This window comes from Haliaeetus leucocephalus, unplaced genomic scaffold, assembly GCF_000737465.1.
Source record: "Haliaeetus leucocephalus isolate CR32 unplaced genomic scaffold, Haliaeetus_leucocephalus-4.0 Scaffold229, whole genome shotgun sequence".
In the NCBI taxonomy this organism is placed as follows: domain Eukaryota; kingdom Metazoa; phylum Chordata; class Aves; order Accipitriformes; family Accipitridae; genus Haliaeetus; species Haliaeetus leucocephalus.
The window spans coordinates 12,832,715-12,848,676 of record NW_010972665.1 but is presented as its reverse complement, the minus strand read 5'-3'; the positions used below and the strand labels follow the sequence as shown (position 1 = coordinate 12,848,676).

Genomic DNA, 15,962 nt, shown 5'->3' with positions numbered 1-15,962 from the left:
CCTGGCAGACTAGCTCTCCTTGTCCAAGGAGAAGCTGCACTTCAAATCCACTTGCTCACCTGATGTGACGCGGTGTGGCCGGAGGAGAGATGTGCTTCCTTGGGCAGTGACGTGCCATCCTCCGCCAGGGCCTTTGCAGTGCCACCACCTGAGGCCCGTGGGGTGGTGGTCAGCCAGCAGAGACTGCTGTCACGTTCTCCTGGGACATAATCCGCTCCTGGTCACGGAGACTTTGCATTTGGCACAAACCTTTCGGTGGCTTACAGACAGCCCTCTAGCAGTGCTAGCTGCTGTAATCTAGTCATGTTACTCTTCTTTTCTCCTCCCCTCCCTTCTCTGGTTTTCTTCACCTTCTCCGTTATTACCATTTCCCTGTTCCCTGCAGTTTAAGCAACATTTTCAGTTCTGCCTTGTCTAGACGCATCTATTAAGGTTGTTACCGTATTCTCTTACTTCGTCCTCTACAGCATTTTTAGGACCCAGCTTTTTCCTTGTTGTCTGTGATGCTGAACCCTTGATCTCCTATCTTAGTATTTTCTACTGTGACTATCACAGTTAAAATGCAGTTTATCTGAAGAAAGAGGAGGGTCGGAGAAAAACATTAAAATTGGGTTTCAAATGTTTGAAAAGAAAGATGCCAATTTGAGCAGGGGGAATTTTAGTCAAAACTGGTCCAGTTATTTACAAGAATGAGACTAAAGAAAAAAATTGGCCCTCGTGACCTTTTCTTTGGGCAGCAGCACAGCAGCATGCTTTGCAGTAGAGATTGTAGGTTTGGCAGGAAAGTAGTTTATTCCTTGTTTTAAAAAAACAGACTCCTCCCAAACTTGGCCAAGTTGAAAGCTTTTGGGACATCTAAAACCAGTTCAAGTAACATAGTAAAGTGTCTTTGATTTTTAACAATTAAAATCTTCGAATTTTTTCTTCCTGTTAGATTTATTAGCACTACAATCTCTGAGGCTGTGTGTATAATAGTCCTCCTGAAACACTGAGCGTGCTTCAGCCCTCAAGATATTTCCTGATAGTACTGCACTGGCTGTTTCAACAATGTGTAGCTGAGCGTGATTCAGCCAGGGACTGGAGACAAAGCCAGGCTTTTCCTGTAATGGCTGCTTGTGGCTGGGCTGGGCTGGGCTGGGCTGGAGCTGAGCTGTCCTGTGTCGTATGACCGCAGTTTCATTTTTCTCCTTCTTTCTGACACGCCAGCAGCACATAAGAACTCCCCCTCTCCACTGTTTTTAAAGGTAGATAAAGTGTCTTTTAAAAATAGATGGGATAACAGCTGGGATGAAGGGCAGACACAGACTAGAACAAGGAGTAAGAGGAACGAAGTTGGCACTGGGTCAGTGCAGAAGAGTATAAGAGAAGCTGGAAGCTGATGGAGAAGGACGGATGGAGCTTGTAAGCTGAGAAGACTGGGAAAGGACTTGGAAGCCAGTGGCCTGGAATCGTAAATTCTAAAATGAGACAAGAAGCTGGGGAAAGGGGAGAGGCTGGTTCTGGTTATGCAAGAGACTGAAAATCATTGTGCAGTTAACAGTAGGATGCAAGAGAGGAGGAGCTGGGATAGGAAAGTAGGAATGGGAAATTTGCACGAAGAGACACAGGCAAAATTTTACTGAGACTGTCTGAACAAGGCAGAGCTTTGGGACAGCCATTAAAAGTTCGAGACATGGAGAATGCGGTTGGGTCAGACAGCCAGAAGTGTGGGAGCTGAGCTGGAGGCGTTTTGCAGGGGCATATGAAGTAAGGATTGGAGAGAAGCCATGAGGAAATGTGTCCCCATGGGAACCTTGTCTGGTCCAAGACCAGGAATGTGAGACATAAGCTTGTAGATTCTTCCTCTTTTTCTGCCCATACGTATTGGTGATTGACAGTGCCTGTGCTGGTGCGCTTTTGACCCATGTCTTTGCAGCTGGAAACGCGCTCCGGGGATGAGTTAGTGCCAGGAGCTCAGAGGGTTCAGTGGGTCTCGAGGTTTCAGTTGTGCAGTGAATGATGCGGATGTGGGTCAAAGATGGGTGCCATTGCATGGTGTTTCTGTTCCCAGCTGTTTGAAAACCTAGATAATCACATGCAAAAGGTGTTTCAAAAGGCCTTGCTAAGGTTCTGAAAGTAAGCCCTAAGACCACTTGGAAATGTTTAAATTATTACTGCTTTTGCACTTCTCTTGATCTCTCAAATGTTGATGTTAAAAGCAGTCCTTATGATCACACACTTTCTCGTGCAGAGGGTATAATGGACCCAGTCCTGTGAATATGGATGTTTTACTAGAGAAAGCTGTCACCTCTGAGGTCCCTGGCCTGTTTGCTGCAGATGTTTGAGCTTGCTTAATATACTGGGCAAGGGTTGGAAAAAAATTATCTTTAGGAAAGACAGGGGAATTCTGGCCTTCACTGTGTGGTTGAGCAACTAAGCACTCTTAAATCATTTAAGTTAGGCTTTTTGTAGGTTGTCACTGACTGGTTTTGCTTCCGTTCCTGTATGCCTGACCTGGGACTTGGGGTTTGGTTGCGGAAGGAGTGAAACCCACACAGTTGGAACTGAACTCTGTGGCAGTGTTGCTTGGTCATACAAAATGCTATATAAACACTAACTGTGATGAAACTTAGGGTCCCAATGATCAAGTGAGACACTGAATGTGAATAAAACTGCTGAATCTCAATTTCTGGGTCTTGAAACCATCTATAAAATAAATACTGTATCATACTATCTCCCCACCCCCGCGGGCTTTTGGAAGTGAATTAAGCTGATCTTTGCAAAGGGACAGCATGCGGGGTTTCATTGCAGTTGATACATCTGAAAACAGGAGCTAAAGCCCTCGTAGCGTATGTGTTTTTGAGTGTTCTGTGTGGCCACAGCAGGGACAGGATCACTCAGCTGCCTTTCCAACTGCTGTAATGGAGAGAAACTCTGTGGTCACTTATGGGAAAAGCTTGGCAGATGCAGAGCCTAACCACCAAGATTTAAATCTTTTCGCCAGCAAAGCATCTGGGCATGCAACTAGCCTGTTAAATAGCTTCTGTATAACCTGCTGCTGCCACTTTCTAGCCTTTCAGATTACTTTTCTACTGTTGCTGTTTGTAGGCAGGAATTTTTCCCATCATTTGTCATCATGGTTGCAGAAAGATTTAGTTAGATAAGAAAACTGTATGTTGAAAATGTTAGCAGAATTGACCTTAAAGCAGCCTTACATGTACCATTTGCATTTCAAAATGTCTTCCTGAATAAAAGTGAAATCCACAGGCAGTGCTGTGCCAGGATTGCCTGTAGTTTGTTGTCCATGCCGTGGGCACTATATGTGTGCTGTGAAGCTTAAAAAAACAGGAAAACCCATTTATACTTTGTTTTGCTGAATTCCTCAACGGCTTTTTTTATTTCTTCCCCTTCTAAAGGTCCGTACTCCTTAAATGGTTATAGGGTGAGAGTGTACAGACAGGATTCTGCCACCCAGTGGTTTACCGGTATCATTACTCATCATGATCTCTTCACCCGCACTATGGTTGTTATGAATGACCAGGTGAGTTTGATATGTCATACTGGGAAAACAAGCTTCGAGTAAACTACGTGTTGGGAGTTTTTAAAATTTTTTTTTGTGGTCCTCTGAAATATACTGAGTTGTTCAGTTCCAGCAGGGCGGGTCTGTTACTGCGTTGAAACTACAGCATGACTTTGCATTGGACTAGCAGTTAAAACCATCCTGAAGCTGAACGTTTGTGCAACGATATGATTAGTACCAGTCCTACAGTTCTGCTTTTCTTCTGTCACTTTTTGACTAGTGAAGTCTTTGAAGTGAAGCGGTCTAGTTTTAAGAACTGGTCTTCCCTGTCAGCTCTGTTGAGAATTTCTTTCTCAACACTGAAATCTTTTAGCGCTACAGTAGTGATTACTTCTCCCAAGCAATTGAAATATCTACTTTCTGCAATTTATTGAATTAAGCATTTAATGCAGCCCTAATTTACATTTACTGTGGTGGGTTTTAGTTGTATTTTGAAGTTGATGTTACAAAAAGAATTAATACTGGTATTTTTAGTGGCAGTAACGAATCCTATTTCAGGAGACCAGGGTAATGACTCAAAAGTTAATATAGTGAATGACCTGTCTGCCTTGAAATGACTGACAAAATCATGCGTGACAATAAAAATCTAAGACTAGTCTAATGCTCACATACATTCTTTCCCTTAATTTGCTCTAATTAGTTTTTCCCAAATATTATTTTTTTCTATTTGTGACATAATGATTAAAGATCTGGTTAGCATTTCCTTCTTTCTGAAATACCCCTCACTAGTAACACTCTGCCAGCCTTAAGAGTTCTTCTCTCCAGTCATTTTGGTTCCTTTCTTTCAGCAGTTTTGCTTCTGTTGGAAGCAATATTGTAATGTGCTTATGCAGTATATTTTCTAGTATATTAAATAAATTTTATGAAATTTTTGTATGTTGTAATTGCTACTTAAGGGTTACTCTATGAAGAGCTCAGTGTCTTTTAATTTCAAATTTACAGGTCAGTGAAGGGAGGGAAGGAAGTGGTAGTGGGGTACTTTCTCTTTTACATACCACTGTAAAAATAACTTTTTTTTAAAGACACATTTGCTTTGGTTTTACTCTGTTCCCAGCCTTTGTTGAGAGTCATATGTCAGTTCTGCTTGTCAGGATTAAGTAGGCTTTTCTCTAGTCTTTAGCACACAGAATAGACTGGTGAACACAAAATACAGATTGGGCAGTGTCTGAACATCTGATTATTATTTTTTTTCTTTTTTTTTAATAAACCAGGTGTTAGAACCTCAGAATGTTGATCCTTCTATGGTTCAGATGACCTTTCTAGATGATGTTGTTCACTCTTTGTTGAAAGGTGAAAATATTGGCATCACTTCACGCCGACGGTCTCGTTCCAACCAGAACAGCAACACAGTCCACGTAGATACATTTATCTTATTACCTAAGTATTTTTGTATATTGCGACTATTAAAAATACATGTTTAAAATCACAGATTAAAATTGCATTTAAGTGCATTAATACAAAATTATTTTTAGGGTCATTATACACGTGCGCAAGCAAATAGTCCCAGACCAGCAATGAATTCCCAAACTGCAGCACCAAAACAGAATTCTCACCAGCACCAGCAACAGAGGAATACTCGGCCAAATAAGAGGAAAGGCTCTGATAGCAGCATGCCTGATGAAGAGAAGATGAAAGAAGAAAGATATGATTATATAGGTCGAGGAGGTAAAAGCAGTTATTGGAAAGGGAGGGAGAGCTCCTTAAAACTGTATTAAGACTGAAAATGTGATAGACATGTTTTTATCTTTTACAGAAAACCCCAAAAACAAAACTAAACACTTCCTTAGTAAAAGAAGAAAACCTGAAGAGGATGACAAAAAACTAAATATGAAGAGACTGCGGACAGACAATATCTCTGATTACTCTGAGAGCAGTGACTCAGAAATTTCAAATAAAAGATTAACAGACTCATCCTCAGAGCAAAATTCAGAAAATGAGTTAAAAAGCAAGAACACTTCAAAGATAAATGGAGAAGAAGGAAAATCCCAAACTATTGAGGGAGAGCAGACACTAACAGATAGGCGGTCTCCATGGGATGAAATACAGGAGGATAAAAAACACGAAGAGACAGAAAGACTGAAGTCATCCGTCTTAGATCAGCAGCAAAAATCTTCACTCCATGCAGCAGAGCAGCCAACACCTTATGAACAGAATGCCAAGGATCCACATGTTCAAGAGTGCAATGCAGAAAAACATCACACTGCGGAATTAAAAAATGAGCAATTTGTACCCAGAGCTCCTACTCCAAAATGTGTTGTTGACATTACTAATGAAAACAACTCTGAAAAGGAGAGCCAGGATAATGCTGCAAGTACCTGTACCTTTGGTTTGCAAACAGTTCAGAAAATAGAATCTCACAGCAGCGATTTAAAACAGCAGTTTGCAAACGCAAATTTCCTTGAAGCAAGAAAACAGGAAGCTGATCAAAGTTGGGTTAGCAGTGTTGTTAACAAAACGGATTTGATACAACCTGGGGTTGTAAAAACGTTATCAGTAAATGAACACTTAAATCCTGAAAAAGAAAAAGTACAGTATGGCTCGTTTATGTCTTCGTTAACTGTAGCTTCTCTAGCAGAAGAGAGTAAACTGCATAAACAAAGTCCAGTCCCCGATTCTGTGAAGTCAAAACCTAGTGCTTCAGTTGATCATCCTAAAACAAAGTCACCTGATGTTAAGCCTAAATTCACCCAATCTTCTGATACTGTGAAGTCGAAGGTTAGTTCCCAAAGCAGCCATGCTACTGGATTAACAAGGTCAGCCAATAAAACTGATCATGATTTGCCTAGGTCTAGTTTTCATGCAGTTCCAGCTAGAGTTAGCGCTCTAGAAGCTACTAAAAGTCCTCTTATCATTGACAAGAACGAACATTTCACGGTGTACAGGGACCCCACTCTGATTGGACAAGAAACAGGAACTAATCACATTTCACCTTATTTGCATCAGCATAATTATCCTCTGCATTCCTCATCCCACCGAACCTGTTTAAATCCCAACGCTCATCATCCTGCATTAACTGGTTCATCCCATCTGCTAGCTGGGTCTTCAGCTCAGGCTCCCTTGTCTGCTATTAACACTCACCCCCTTAGTACTGCATCCCACCATTCTGTTCATCACCCCCATCTACTTCCTGCAGTGTTACCCGGAGTGCCTGCTGCCTCCTTGCTGGGTGGCCACCCGCGACTAGAGACTGCTCATGCTAGCAGCTTAAGCCATTTGGCATTAGCACACCAGCAGCAGCAACAGATGTTACAACACCAGTCTCCACATCTTCTTGGACAAGCTCATCCTTCTGCTTCCTATAATCAGCTAGGGCTTTATCCAATTATTTGGCAGTATCCAAACGGAACACATGCTTACTCAGGACTCGGTCTGCCCTCCTCCAAATGGGTCCACCCAGAGACTCCTGTTAACGCGGAGGCTTCCTTGAGAAGGGTAAGTTGAGCTTGTTTCTTAATGACGTATTTAGCTGGGGCTGGTGTCTCCCAGCGGTGGTTTTCTAGGTACAGATTCGGTAGTTTGTGTTACGCTGGGTGTGCAGTGGTGGTGGGTTTTTCGAGTAGGCAGATAACTTGGAATGGAAATCCACTAGTAACCGCTGTCTCACAGTGGACGTGAATAGGGAGTTCTTCCAAACCTTGATTTCCTAAGTATTTTAAAGAAAGACGAAACGTTTGTTTTGAGTTTATGACCAAGTGAGGTCAACCAGCTGGTTTGGGACTTGGAAGTCCACAGGGTAAATATTTGCTACCTCAAACTATGAAAACCATTGTGTAAGTTAAATACTAGGAGAGGTAGGACAATAGTCTTTATAGTGCAATTTCATGTATGCTCGCTACATAATGGAGAAAGGCTGAGACGGAAGAAGTACCAGATCCAGTGGAAAGTTCTGAAGAGAAATACTCTAGCATTTATAAATCTTTCTTGCACTGTACACCCATTTCGCTTGTCTTTACACCTATCTGTGTACCCTCTCTTGGCATATCGTTCTCTCCCCTTCTGTTCCTGTTGACACACATCCCTGCCTTCCCATCTGCTTTCTACTCTTCTGTATTCAAGTCAGGGTGATTCCTCTGTCTGTATGCTGAGTATAACCACTGAAGTCTCAGAAGAAACGGTTTGTGTTTTTCAGCCTAGCGCCCAGTGCGGCGGCGGTGTTTGGCAGGCAGACGTGGCAATTACAGGAAAAGTTTTCTCAGCTCCTGCAGTCTTGGGATATGGCATGCTCATTGCAGGCACCTTAGAGGAACAGTGTAAGATGAAGCATGTGCAGCACAGACAGAAACTTTGGAGAGCTTTACTGCCAGCTTCCATCAAACCTCCACTGAGCATGTGCATACTGATTTTTTGAGGCTTACAACTTGGCCTAATTTGGGCAGATTTTCAGAGGGACCACAAAAGGCATGTCGCTGACAGTGGTCCTTCTGCCAGATTGTAAGCCTTTGCGTCAAAGCTTGGAGTTCCTGAATGGTTGTAAAGATTTTTTTCTTTTTCATCATGGGGAAAGCTATTCTTCCCCAGCCTCATTCTTGAGAAAAGCCAAACCATTGTGGCTAAGTCTCTCCCAAACAGTCAGTTTGAGTTGGCCTTGTAATATGAAGTCAGCTTGATCTAAAATGTGATAAGTCAAACGCAGCAGAGGAGAAAAGCCTAAGAGAAAACTATAGGTGGGTTTATCTTTTCATGTTGCTGCCTGCTCCACCCCATACTGAAGTCCGTTTTAAAGAACTTATGATAGACTCTGTTTTCACTTTGGCTGCCTGAAGTATGCAGCCCTGCATACCGAGGCACGTAGCTTTTTAATTATGTTGATATGTGGCAATTGTCTTGTGGTGACTTGTCTTCTGGCTCTTGCACTGGAGGCCTTTTTTTAAATATGTCTTAGAAACCCAGAATGGGCGTTTCCAAAGTCGGTTTGCATGGATGCCACAGTCGCAGAAAAGTTCTGTGTTTCAGCTGTAACAGCAGCAGCAGCCACCCTCAGCTCAGGGCTGAGCCATGTCCTTGTGCTTGAAGGAAGCATGCCCCCAAGCCCACCTTTTTCCTACTGTCCACAGGTGGCTGTGGCAGCTCCCATCTTTGGGCTGGGTTGTAGATGGTTGCAGGTGGAGTCACAAAGCTGTCTGGGCAATGCTTGGTGCTCAAGCAGATGTTCCCCAGCTCCTCTAGGGAGAAGGTGATGGGCCTTTTTTGCATAATACTTTAATACAGCTTACAGGCTATTCGTGGGAACCCACCACAGCGTGGGAACTCCTGGCCTAGGAAATGTGTGCACTAAAACTGTTAGCCCAAACCCACGCGGTTGCTTTAAATATTCAAAAGTACAGAAATCAGAACTTCAAAGTTGTAGCACCTGCAGATCTATTCTGTTCTGTGTGCATGTGTCATGAGAGCTCTTGGCTCCCCTTCTGCTGCAGCAGTTCTCAACTGGGAGTCGTCAAGACTGGGGAGAAGGAGAAGGATGGACTGCTGAGCAGAAGAGGGCACGTTCTGGGCTGTGCCAGGAGTTAGGGATGGAACAGCACTGAGAGGCTTCGGGGTGTGCGCATGAGAGCTCTGCTCACTCTTGTCCCAGTCCCTTCTTGGCTTGTCCCTAGCGCTTGAGCACCACCTCAACAGGGTGCCCTGCCTTTCCACTCCTCTGAGCGTGTTTCTTGTAAGCAGGTCTCAGAGGGGAGAGGGAAAGGGGAGAGGGATGGAGAGCTGCTCTTGGTCTTTTCTGCAGAGTTGTTCACACAAGTTTCAGAGAAGAAAACAGAAGCATACCTAAGTAGTCAATTAAAAAACAGTTTCATAAATTAAGGCTATCACGGTGTGTGTAAACGAGGAATTTGGTATTGCCCACCTTTTGAGTATTTAGGTACACAGCACGAAATTGTGTGTACTGTGCGTTTGCTGTGTTGCAAAGTATGGCAGGCGTGTACATTTATGGTTTTAATAGAGTGCTGCTGATGAAATTATGCCAAATAAAAATGCCTGGCAAAATAAAGCAGATTAATTAGGATTATCGTACTTAATCATTTGGTTGGGTGGAGGGGAGGAGCCATCCAGGAAAGAGATACTTCTGTCCCTTATATTGAGATTTGTTACAAAGCTGGAGATGAAATTGTGTTCCAGAAATACTAAACCATATTTGTCTTTTGAAAGAAATACTTCCTGCAATTCATTGAAGAGCTAATGGTCTGTTTACCAGTAACTGAAGTTAAGTGCTGTTAGACTATCATTGGTTTGCTAATTTTGATGAGCTTGAGATGCCATTCTAGAATTAACTATTCATGCTGAATACTTGAAATTGTAAGAACGCTTCTGAAACATGTAAGCTATTTTGTATGCCGCAAGTCCAAGGGAAGTGCAATCAGACGTTCCAGTTGATCAAAAAGTGACTTAAAATGTTAAATTTTATTTACTGTGTATGATTTGATGCTGAAATACATTACTTCACTCTGATCATTGGTAGGACTTGATACAGTAACTCTTGTGGTTCCATGATTATTTTGAAATCGTGATTTTTTTTTGTTTGTTTTTGTTTTGTTTTGATTGGTGTTAACAGAATACTCCCAGCCCGTGGTTACACCAGCCCACCCCGGTGACCTCAGCTGACAGCCTTGGTTTACTGAGTCACATTCCTGTGCGACCATCCAGTGCAGATCCCCTTCGGCCTCTCAAACTGACAACGCATTCCAGCCCGCCATTGTCCAAAAGTATTGTAGAGCATCACAAAGAGTAAGTTTACTGTTTAATTCTGTGTGAGAGGGTACATTTCAGCAGCTGATTTTGTCTTCTAGCTTGCTTTTAGTTTATTTGTAAACATAGGTGCCTGTGATAGAGAAAAGCTTGTCAGTATTACTGCAAAACAGACTCTGCCCTGTTGACTTGGAATGGTACTTGAGTTCCCGAGTCACCTGAAGACTTCTGAAAATTGTACCTAATATAAAGAAAAGTTTGTGCTAATAGCTAATCTTGTTCAGAGCATGGGAAGAAAGGTCTTCTGTTTAGCATGTTGCGCTACATTCAGACTAACCTGTATTTGCTTAACCTTTTTCAAACAGAGAACTGGAGAGGAAAGCATTTATTGAGCCTTTACGTTCTGTTACGACTGCACCAGTAAAGACGGAGCTAGAGCAGAGCAGAACACAGGCAGCAAAGGAGAGCCATATGCACAGACATTTTGCAGATCCAATGTTGAACCAGCTGCCAAGGCCACCACAGGAGTCTGGGGAGCGACTGAGCAAATACAAAGAAGAACACAGACGGATACTCCAAGAAAGTATTGAAGTTGCTCCTTTTACAGCTAAAATAAAGGCACTGGAGGGAGAGAGAGAGAACTACTCCAGGGTGACATCCTTATCTTCAAGTCCCAAAAGCCATTCAGTAAAATATGACAAAGACACCGAACGCTCTATGTCAGAACTGTATAAAATGAAGCATTCGGTTCCACAGAGTTTGCCACAGAGTAACTATTTCACCACCTTGTCTAACAGTGTAGTAAATGAACCGCCGAGATCGTACCCCTCAAAGGAAGCTTCAGGCGCATATGTTGATAAGCAAACTAATTGTCCTTCAACAGCAGCTAGTCCCCAGTCTCTCCCCTCTTACATTTCTTCTCTTTCAAAACCTCCACCTTTAATTAAGCACCAACCAGAGAGCGAAGGCTCTGCGAGCAAGATACCCGAGCAGCTTTCACAGTCAGTGCAGTCTCACTCTGTAAATTCTTTCAGAAGTGACAGCAGGAGCCCTACTCAGTTGTCAATCTCATCTTCAAATACACTCCGGAGTATGCCTGCCTTGCATAGAGCCCCCGTGTTTCACCCCCCTGTGCACCAGAACCTGGAGAAGAAGGAAAGCAGCTATAGCAGCCTTTCACCTCCGACTCTAACCCCTGTTCAACCTGTTAGTGCTGGTGGTGGCAAAATACAGGAGTTGCAAAAACCACCAACTTTAGTACCTGAACCGAAGGAAGCTCAGACTGTTTACAAGGGCACTTCTGAACAGAATTTATCAGAAATATGGAAGTCAAATAATGCCCCAAATAACGAAAAAGTGGATTGGCACGTTGAAAGAATGAGTGGAAAGTCACAGTCCGCTACAGCATCTGTTATTGTGCGTCCTCCTTCTAGCACAAAATATGATAGCGTACCAGTAATGCAGTCTGCTTCCAAAGATCGAGTTAGTGAGAGATCTTCAGCTGTGACAAATCAAGCAGATTGCCTGAAAACAGCGGAAGCCAGGGAGACTGGAAGAATCATTCTGCCAAATATGAACTCAGACAGTGCTCGCACACAGTATGAAAAGAAATTTCCAGCTGTCTCGCAAGGCAGCATTCCTCATGCTGTCTCCCCTACCACAACTATGATCTGCCGTACCAAAACGGATGTCACCGCATCAGCAGCAACAACTACCAGCGTGTCAAGCTGGGGTAGTTCAGAAGTGACTTACTCCTTATCGAATACGGTCTTGGCCTGTGCACCGCTGGAGTGTACTGCCTCGAGAGCAGCAAGTCAGGCGGTAGCACAGACCCAGGAATGCAAGGTCAGCACTACAGCTCCGGTTACACCCGCAGCTGGCAAGACAGGCAGCACTGCTCAGCCCTCCTCGGGATTCTCCACCTCCACCGACTTTGTCCATTTGAAAAAGCACAAGGCAGCGTTGGCTGCAGCTCAGTTTAAAAGTAGTAACACCAGTGAGACTGAGTCCAACTCTGTGAAGAATCAGACATTTTCAACCTCTGTCTCCCTAGACAGTGCTATCGTCTGTAATACAATAAACAAAGCGAACTCTGTAGGCAGTGGGCAAACTTCCCAGACGAGTCAGCCAAACTACCACACTAAACTGAAAAAGGCTTGGCTAACAAGACATTCGGAGGAAGATAAAAACACTAATAAAAAAGAGAATTCAGGGAACAGTGTTTCAGAAATTATTAAGCCATGTACTGTCAATTTAATAGCTTCTACATCAAATGAGTTGCAGAATAACATAGATAGTAAAATCTTGGCAGATAAGTTTGCAAAGGAAGATAAGCACCCTAGGAGAAAAGCAAAACGAACTTACGAGTCTGGCTCTGAAAGCGGAGACTCTGATGAAAGTGAGAGCAAGTCAGAGCAAAGGACTAAAAGGCAGCCCAAGCCAACTTACAAAAAGAAACAAAATGATTTGCAGAAAAAAAAGGGTGATACAGAGGAAGAAGTAAAACCGAATGGTGTTCTTAGCAGGAGTGCCAAAGAAAAAAGCAAGCTGAAGTTACAGAGCGGCAGTAACAGCAGTGAGTATATTAATCTGATTTAGAAGAGACAGACTAATGTAAAGTCTAACAGTGTTAAATCCTGGAGGGTTTGTCATGCACAATAGCTGGGAAAAGAGTTAAAAAGCATGCTTATGTAAATGAGTAGGTCCAGATTTATCTGCCTTGAGGCCATTTGAAATACCCTGGTTTAAGAAGTTCAGTATTTTGTATATATGTGTTAACAAACTGGTTCTTGGCCTAAAAATAAGCAGTAAACAAACTGGTTTATGCTGTCCATCAGAATTCAACAGACTGGTGCATATAGTTGTGCCACTTGTATTGAGAGAGATTTTAAAATTTTTTTTAAAGACCTAATGCATTTATTTTTAGAGCACTACTGGAGGGAGAGATTCTCTATTGTTGAGCTTTAATTCATGCTTTGATCAGGAAGCCAGAGGCAGTTCCTTGAGAGCCTGATGCTACTCTGTTATGATTTGATTAATTTAATGAAAGGTTTGAGGGAGAGTCATTTCACACTCCTACCTAGCATGTGTATTACATGGTGTAAACATCCCTCTTGTTTAAGGAATAAAGAAATTTAGGGAAATACAAATTTCAATTTAAATGTAATACTGTAGCATGTAGCAGATTGTAACTAGATTTATCTGAAGAGAGAAACTGGTCTGCCAACATGAGAGATTTTATTTAAGAACTTACCTTATTTTTTATTCCACTTTATTCTTCTCCAAGGACTATTCTTTTGTCTTTGTTCTGGCTGAGTATGAGAAAGTCTACCATTAAATTACTTTTTGCAAGAATTTTTAAGTACAGGTAGTAAGAAAATGACTACTGCTCCCTGTAATTACATTCTCTGGCTTTTCACTGCCTGGTGTATAAAGTTACTCCTCTGGTATCTGAGAGTACTTGATGCTTAAGTTGTACTGGGTGCTGGAAGTGTTGCAGTCCGTCTGAGGTATTCTGGCTTGGGTCCAGTGATAGTAGTATTACCTTTTTTTTTTTTTTTCCCCCCCAACTAAAGGGAAGATCAAGGAGAACATGCCTATAACGTCTTTCTTGGTTTTACTTCTTAAACTGTGAATGTATACATGTAACATGTTAGGTCTGTATGACCTTTGTATTGTTGCAAAAGAATGTTTGTTGTAGAAGGATTGCTTACCTAAGTTGAGGGAAGGCAGTGACTTCTTGTTTTGGCTAGTGATACCCAAGTATAAAAGTGATATACGATAATACATTATGGAGCTGTTTCATGGGTAGGACTTGGTATTACGTTCTGTTGTGAGTCGCACAGCCCGTGTCCTGCACATTAACAGGTTGGGCCTGTCCCGCGGTAGCAGCTGGCCTGGGATCAGACCTGGGATCTTTCTGTGTTTCTCCTACTTGACCCATTAAATAGATGAGTGGTTCCGGTACCCTTGTCAGTTTATCTTGGGGGAGCTTTGTTATAATTTCTGAGAGAGAACTGGTCAGAGATTTTCTTACGAAAAGGACTTTCCACAAAGATGTATACAAAACCACAGTCAACCTTGAGGAGCTTTCAGGAAATAATGGGTCCCTATGGAACGGCTGCCTGGGCTCCCCGTAGGTGGCTGAAGATAACTGTGCTGCAGGATCTGGGGCTTGGTGGCAGTTTTGCAATGTGGGTGGTATCTGGATGCTGCCAGGGTTGAAAACTGCTTTGTCCTGATGCTGTTTCGGCAAGCCCCGGGAGCCTGTGTGCTAGCCAGCATGCTCAGAGCTCCAGGCTGCAAGGCTCCCTCCTGCAAAGCAAGTCATTTTACAGTTCTGCAAGCACTGGGGGTCTTCCAAGTTTCTGCCCACAGAGCTTGAAGTCTGGCAGCATCCAGATGACACCCAGGATCTCTGGTTCCAAGGCAGAAAACATTGTTTTAGACCAGCAAACCTGTACTTTGGCCTTTTCTGCTCTCGAGTTTTAATCCAGTTACTATCATGCTCCTTGGATGAGTTGGGAGTGGATTTTGTAGGCCGTGAACTGAGGCATAGGCGGTCTGTCACTTGCAAAGTTTGCACAAGTCATCTCTGGCAAAGTACAGATCTTAACCCAGGTACCAAGTCCGAAGTTAGCACTCTGACCTCTCTATCGTCCTACATCAGATCCCTGTTTACAGGACATGAACTTTGAAGAGCAGTGGTAGATGAAATGACAGATTCTATCTATCTGCAGATAAAACTAGTACCACTTTTAAAAGTCATTAAAATGGAAGCCTGGTTAGATAAGAACAGGGTTCAGTTTCAAAACGTGTATGTGAAAATTGCACATAGTAGTCAATGGATTTGGTCCTTGTGTTACTCAGGGTCAGATCTGCTGACTTCAATATAGAAAATGGAATTGTACTACTTAGCCTTGCAAAGCCAATAAACTTGACAGGGAGTGAATGGATTCTGTTCTTCTTATGCCACATATTTTATATTACGTTCAGATGAGTTACATGTGAATAGAGCTGCTCTTCTGTAATCATATCTGTAACCCTCAGCAAAAATAAATTTTGAAGAAGTAGGATATGGGTCTTTTTTTAAGCTCTGCTTTCATTCATTAAATTGTTGCCTTTTTTGCATACATCTTCACTTGAAAAAGAATTCAAACCTTTCTTGGGGTATTGTATTTCTTTGCTTGGTTTGTAAGAATGAGATTCTGAAGGTGGTTTTGGTGGAATATTTGGTGAACAATACACCTAATATAAGAGAAAATACAATGTTGTAGGTATTTCTGGTAGCTCAGCGGGTACTTAACTGTGCTCCTGCCTGTGTAAGTCTGATTGATAGCTATGTTTTTTTCAAGTTCAGTGCTGACAGGCAGACAAATGGAAGTACTAATGAAATATGTTGTGCAGGTAACAGATGTACTTTCTGAAACATTGAACGCTGACTGATCTGACTGGGTTCTGTGAATAAGGGCTCCAGTACCTCATCTGAAACTCTCCTTACTTTTGCAGCTGGTATACCTCGCTCAGTGTTAAAAGATTGGCGCAAAGTAAAGAAGCTGAAGCAAACGGGAGAGTCCTTTTTGCAGGATGATTCTTGCTCTGAAATAGGACCAAATTTGCAAAAATGCAGAGAATGTAGGTTAATAAGAAGTAAGAAAGGAGAAGAACCAACTCACTCACCAGTATTTTGTAGATTTTACTACTTTCGGCGGTAAGTACAGCT

General features: G+C 42.5%; 1 protein-coding gene across 2 annotated transcripts in view; it reads left to right on the top strand.

The window, feature by feature from the left end:
* JMJD1C (jumonji domain containing 1C) overlaps positions 1 to 15,962 on the top strand; it is a 57,677-nt gene that overhangs the window by 19,687 nt on the left and 22,028 nt on the right. The window contains exons 3-9 of one of the 2 annotated variants that reach the window (XM_010567906.1): positions 3,396 to 3,520; positions 4,771 to 4,914; positions 5,032 to 5,224; positions 5,313 to 6,991; positions 10,107 to 10,279; positions 10,606 to 12,815; positions 15,749 to 15,950. In XM_010567906.1, the coding sequence (XP_010566208.1) occupies positions 3,396 to 3,520; positions 4,771 to 4,914; positions 5,032 to 5,224; positions 5,313 to 6,991; positions 10,107 to 10,279; positions 10,606 to 12,815; positions 15,749 to 15,950 (4,726 nt within the window). Of the gene's footprint in view, positions 1 to 3,395; positions 3,521 to 4,767; positions 4,915 to 5,031; positions 5,225 to 5,312; positions 6,992 to 10,106; positions 10,280 to 10,605; positions 12,816 to 15,748; positions 15,951 to 15,962 lie in introns of those variants that run through there. The other variant, XM_010567907.1, reaches the window with a different exon arrangement.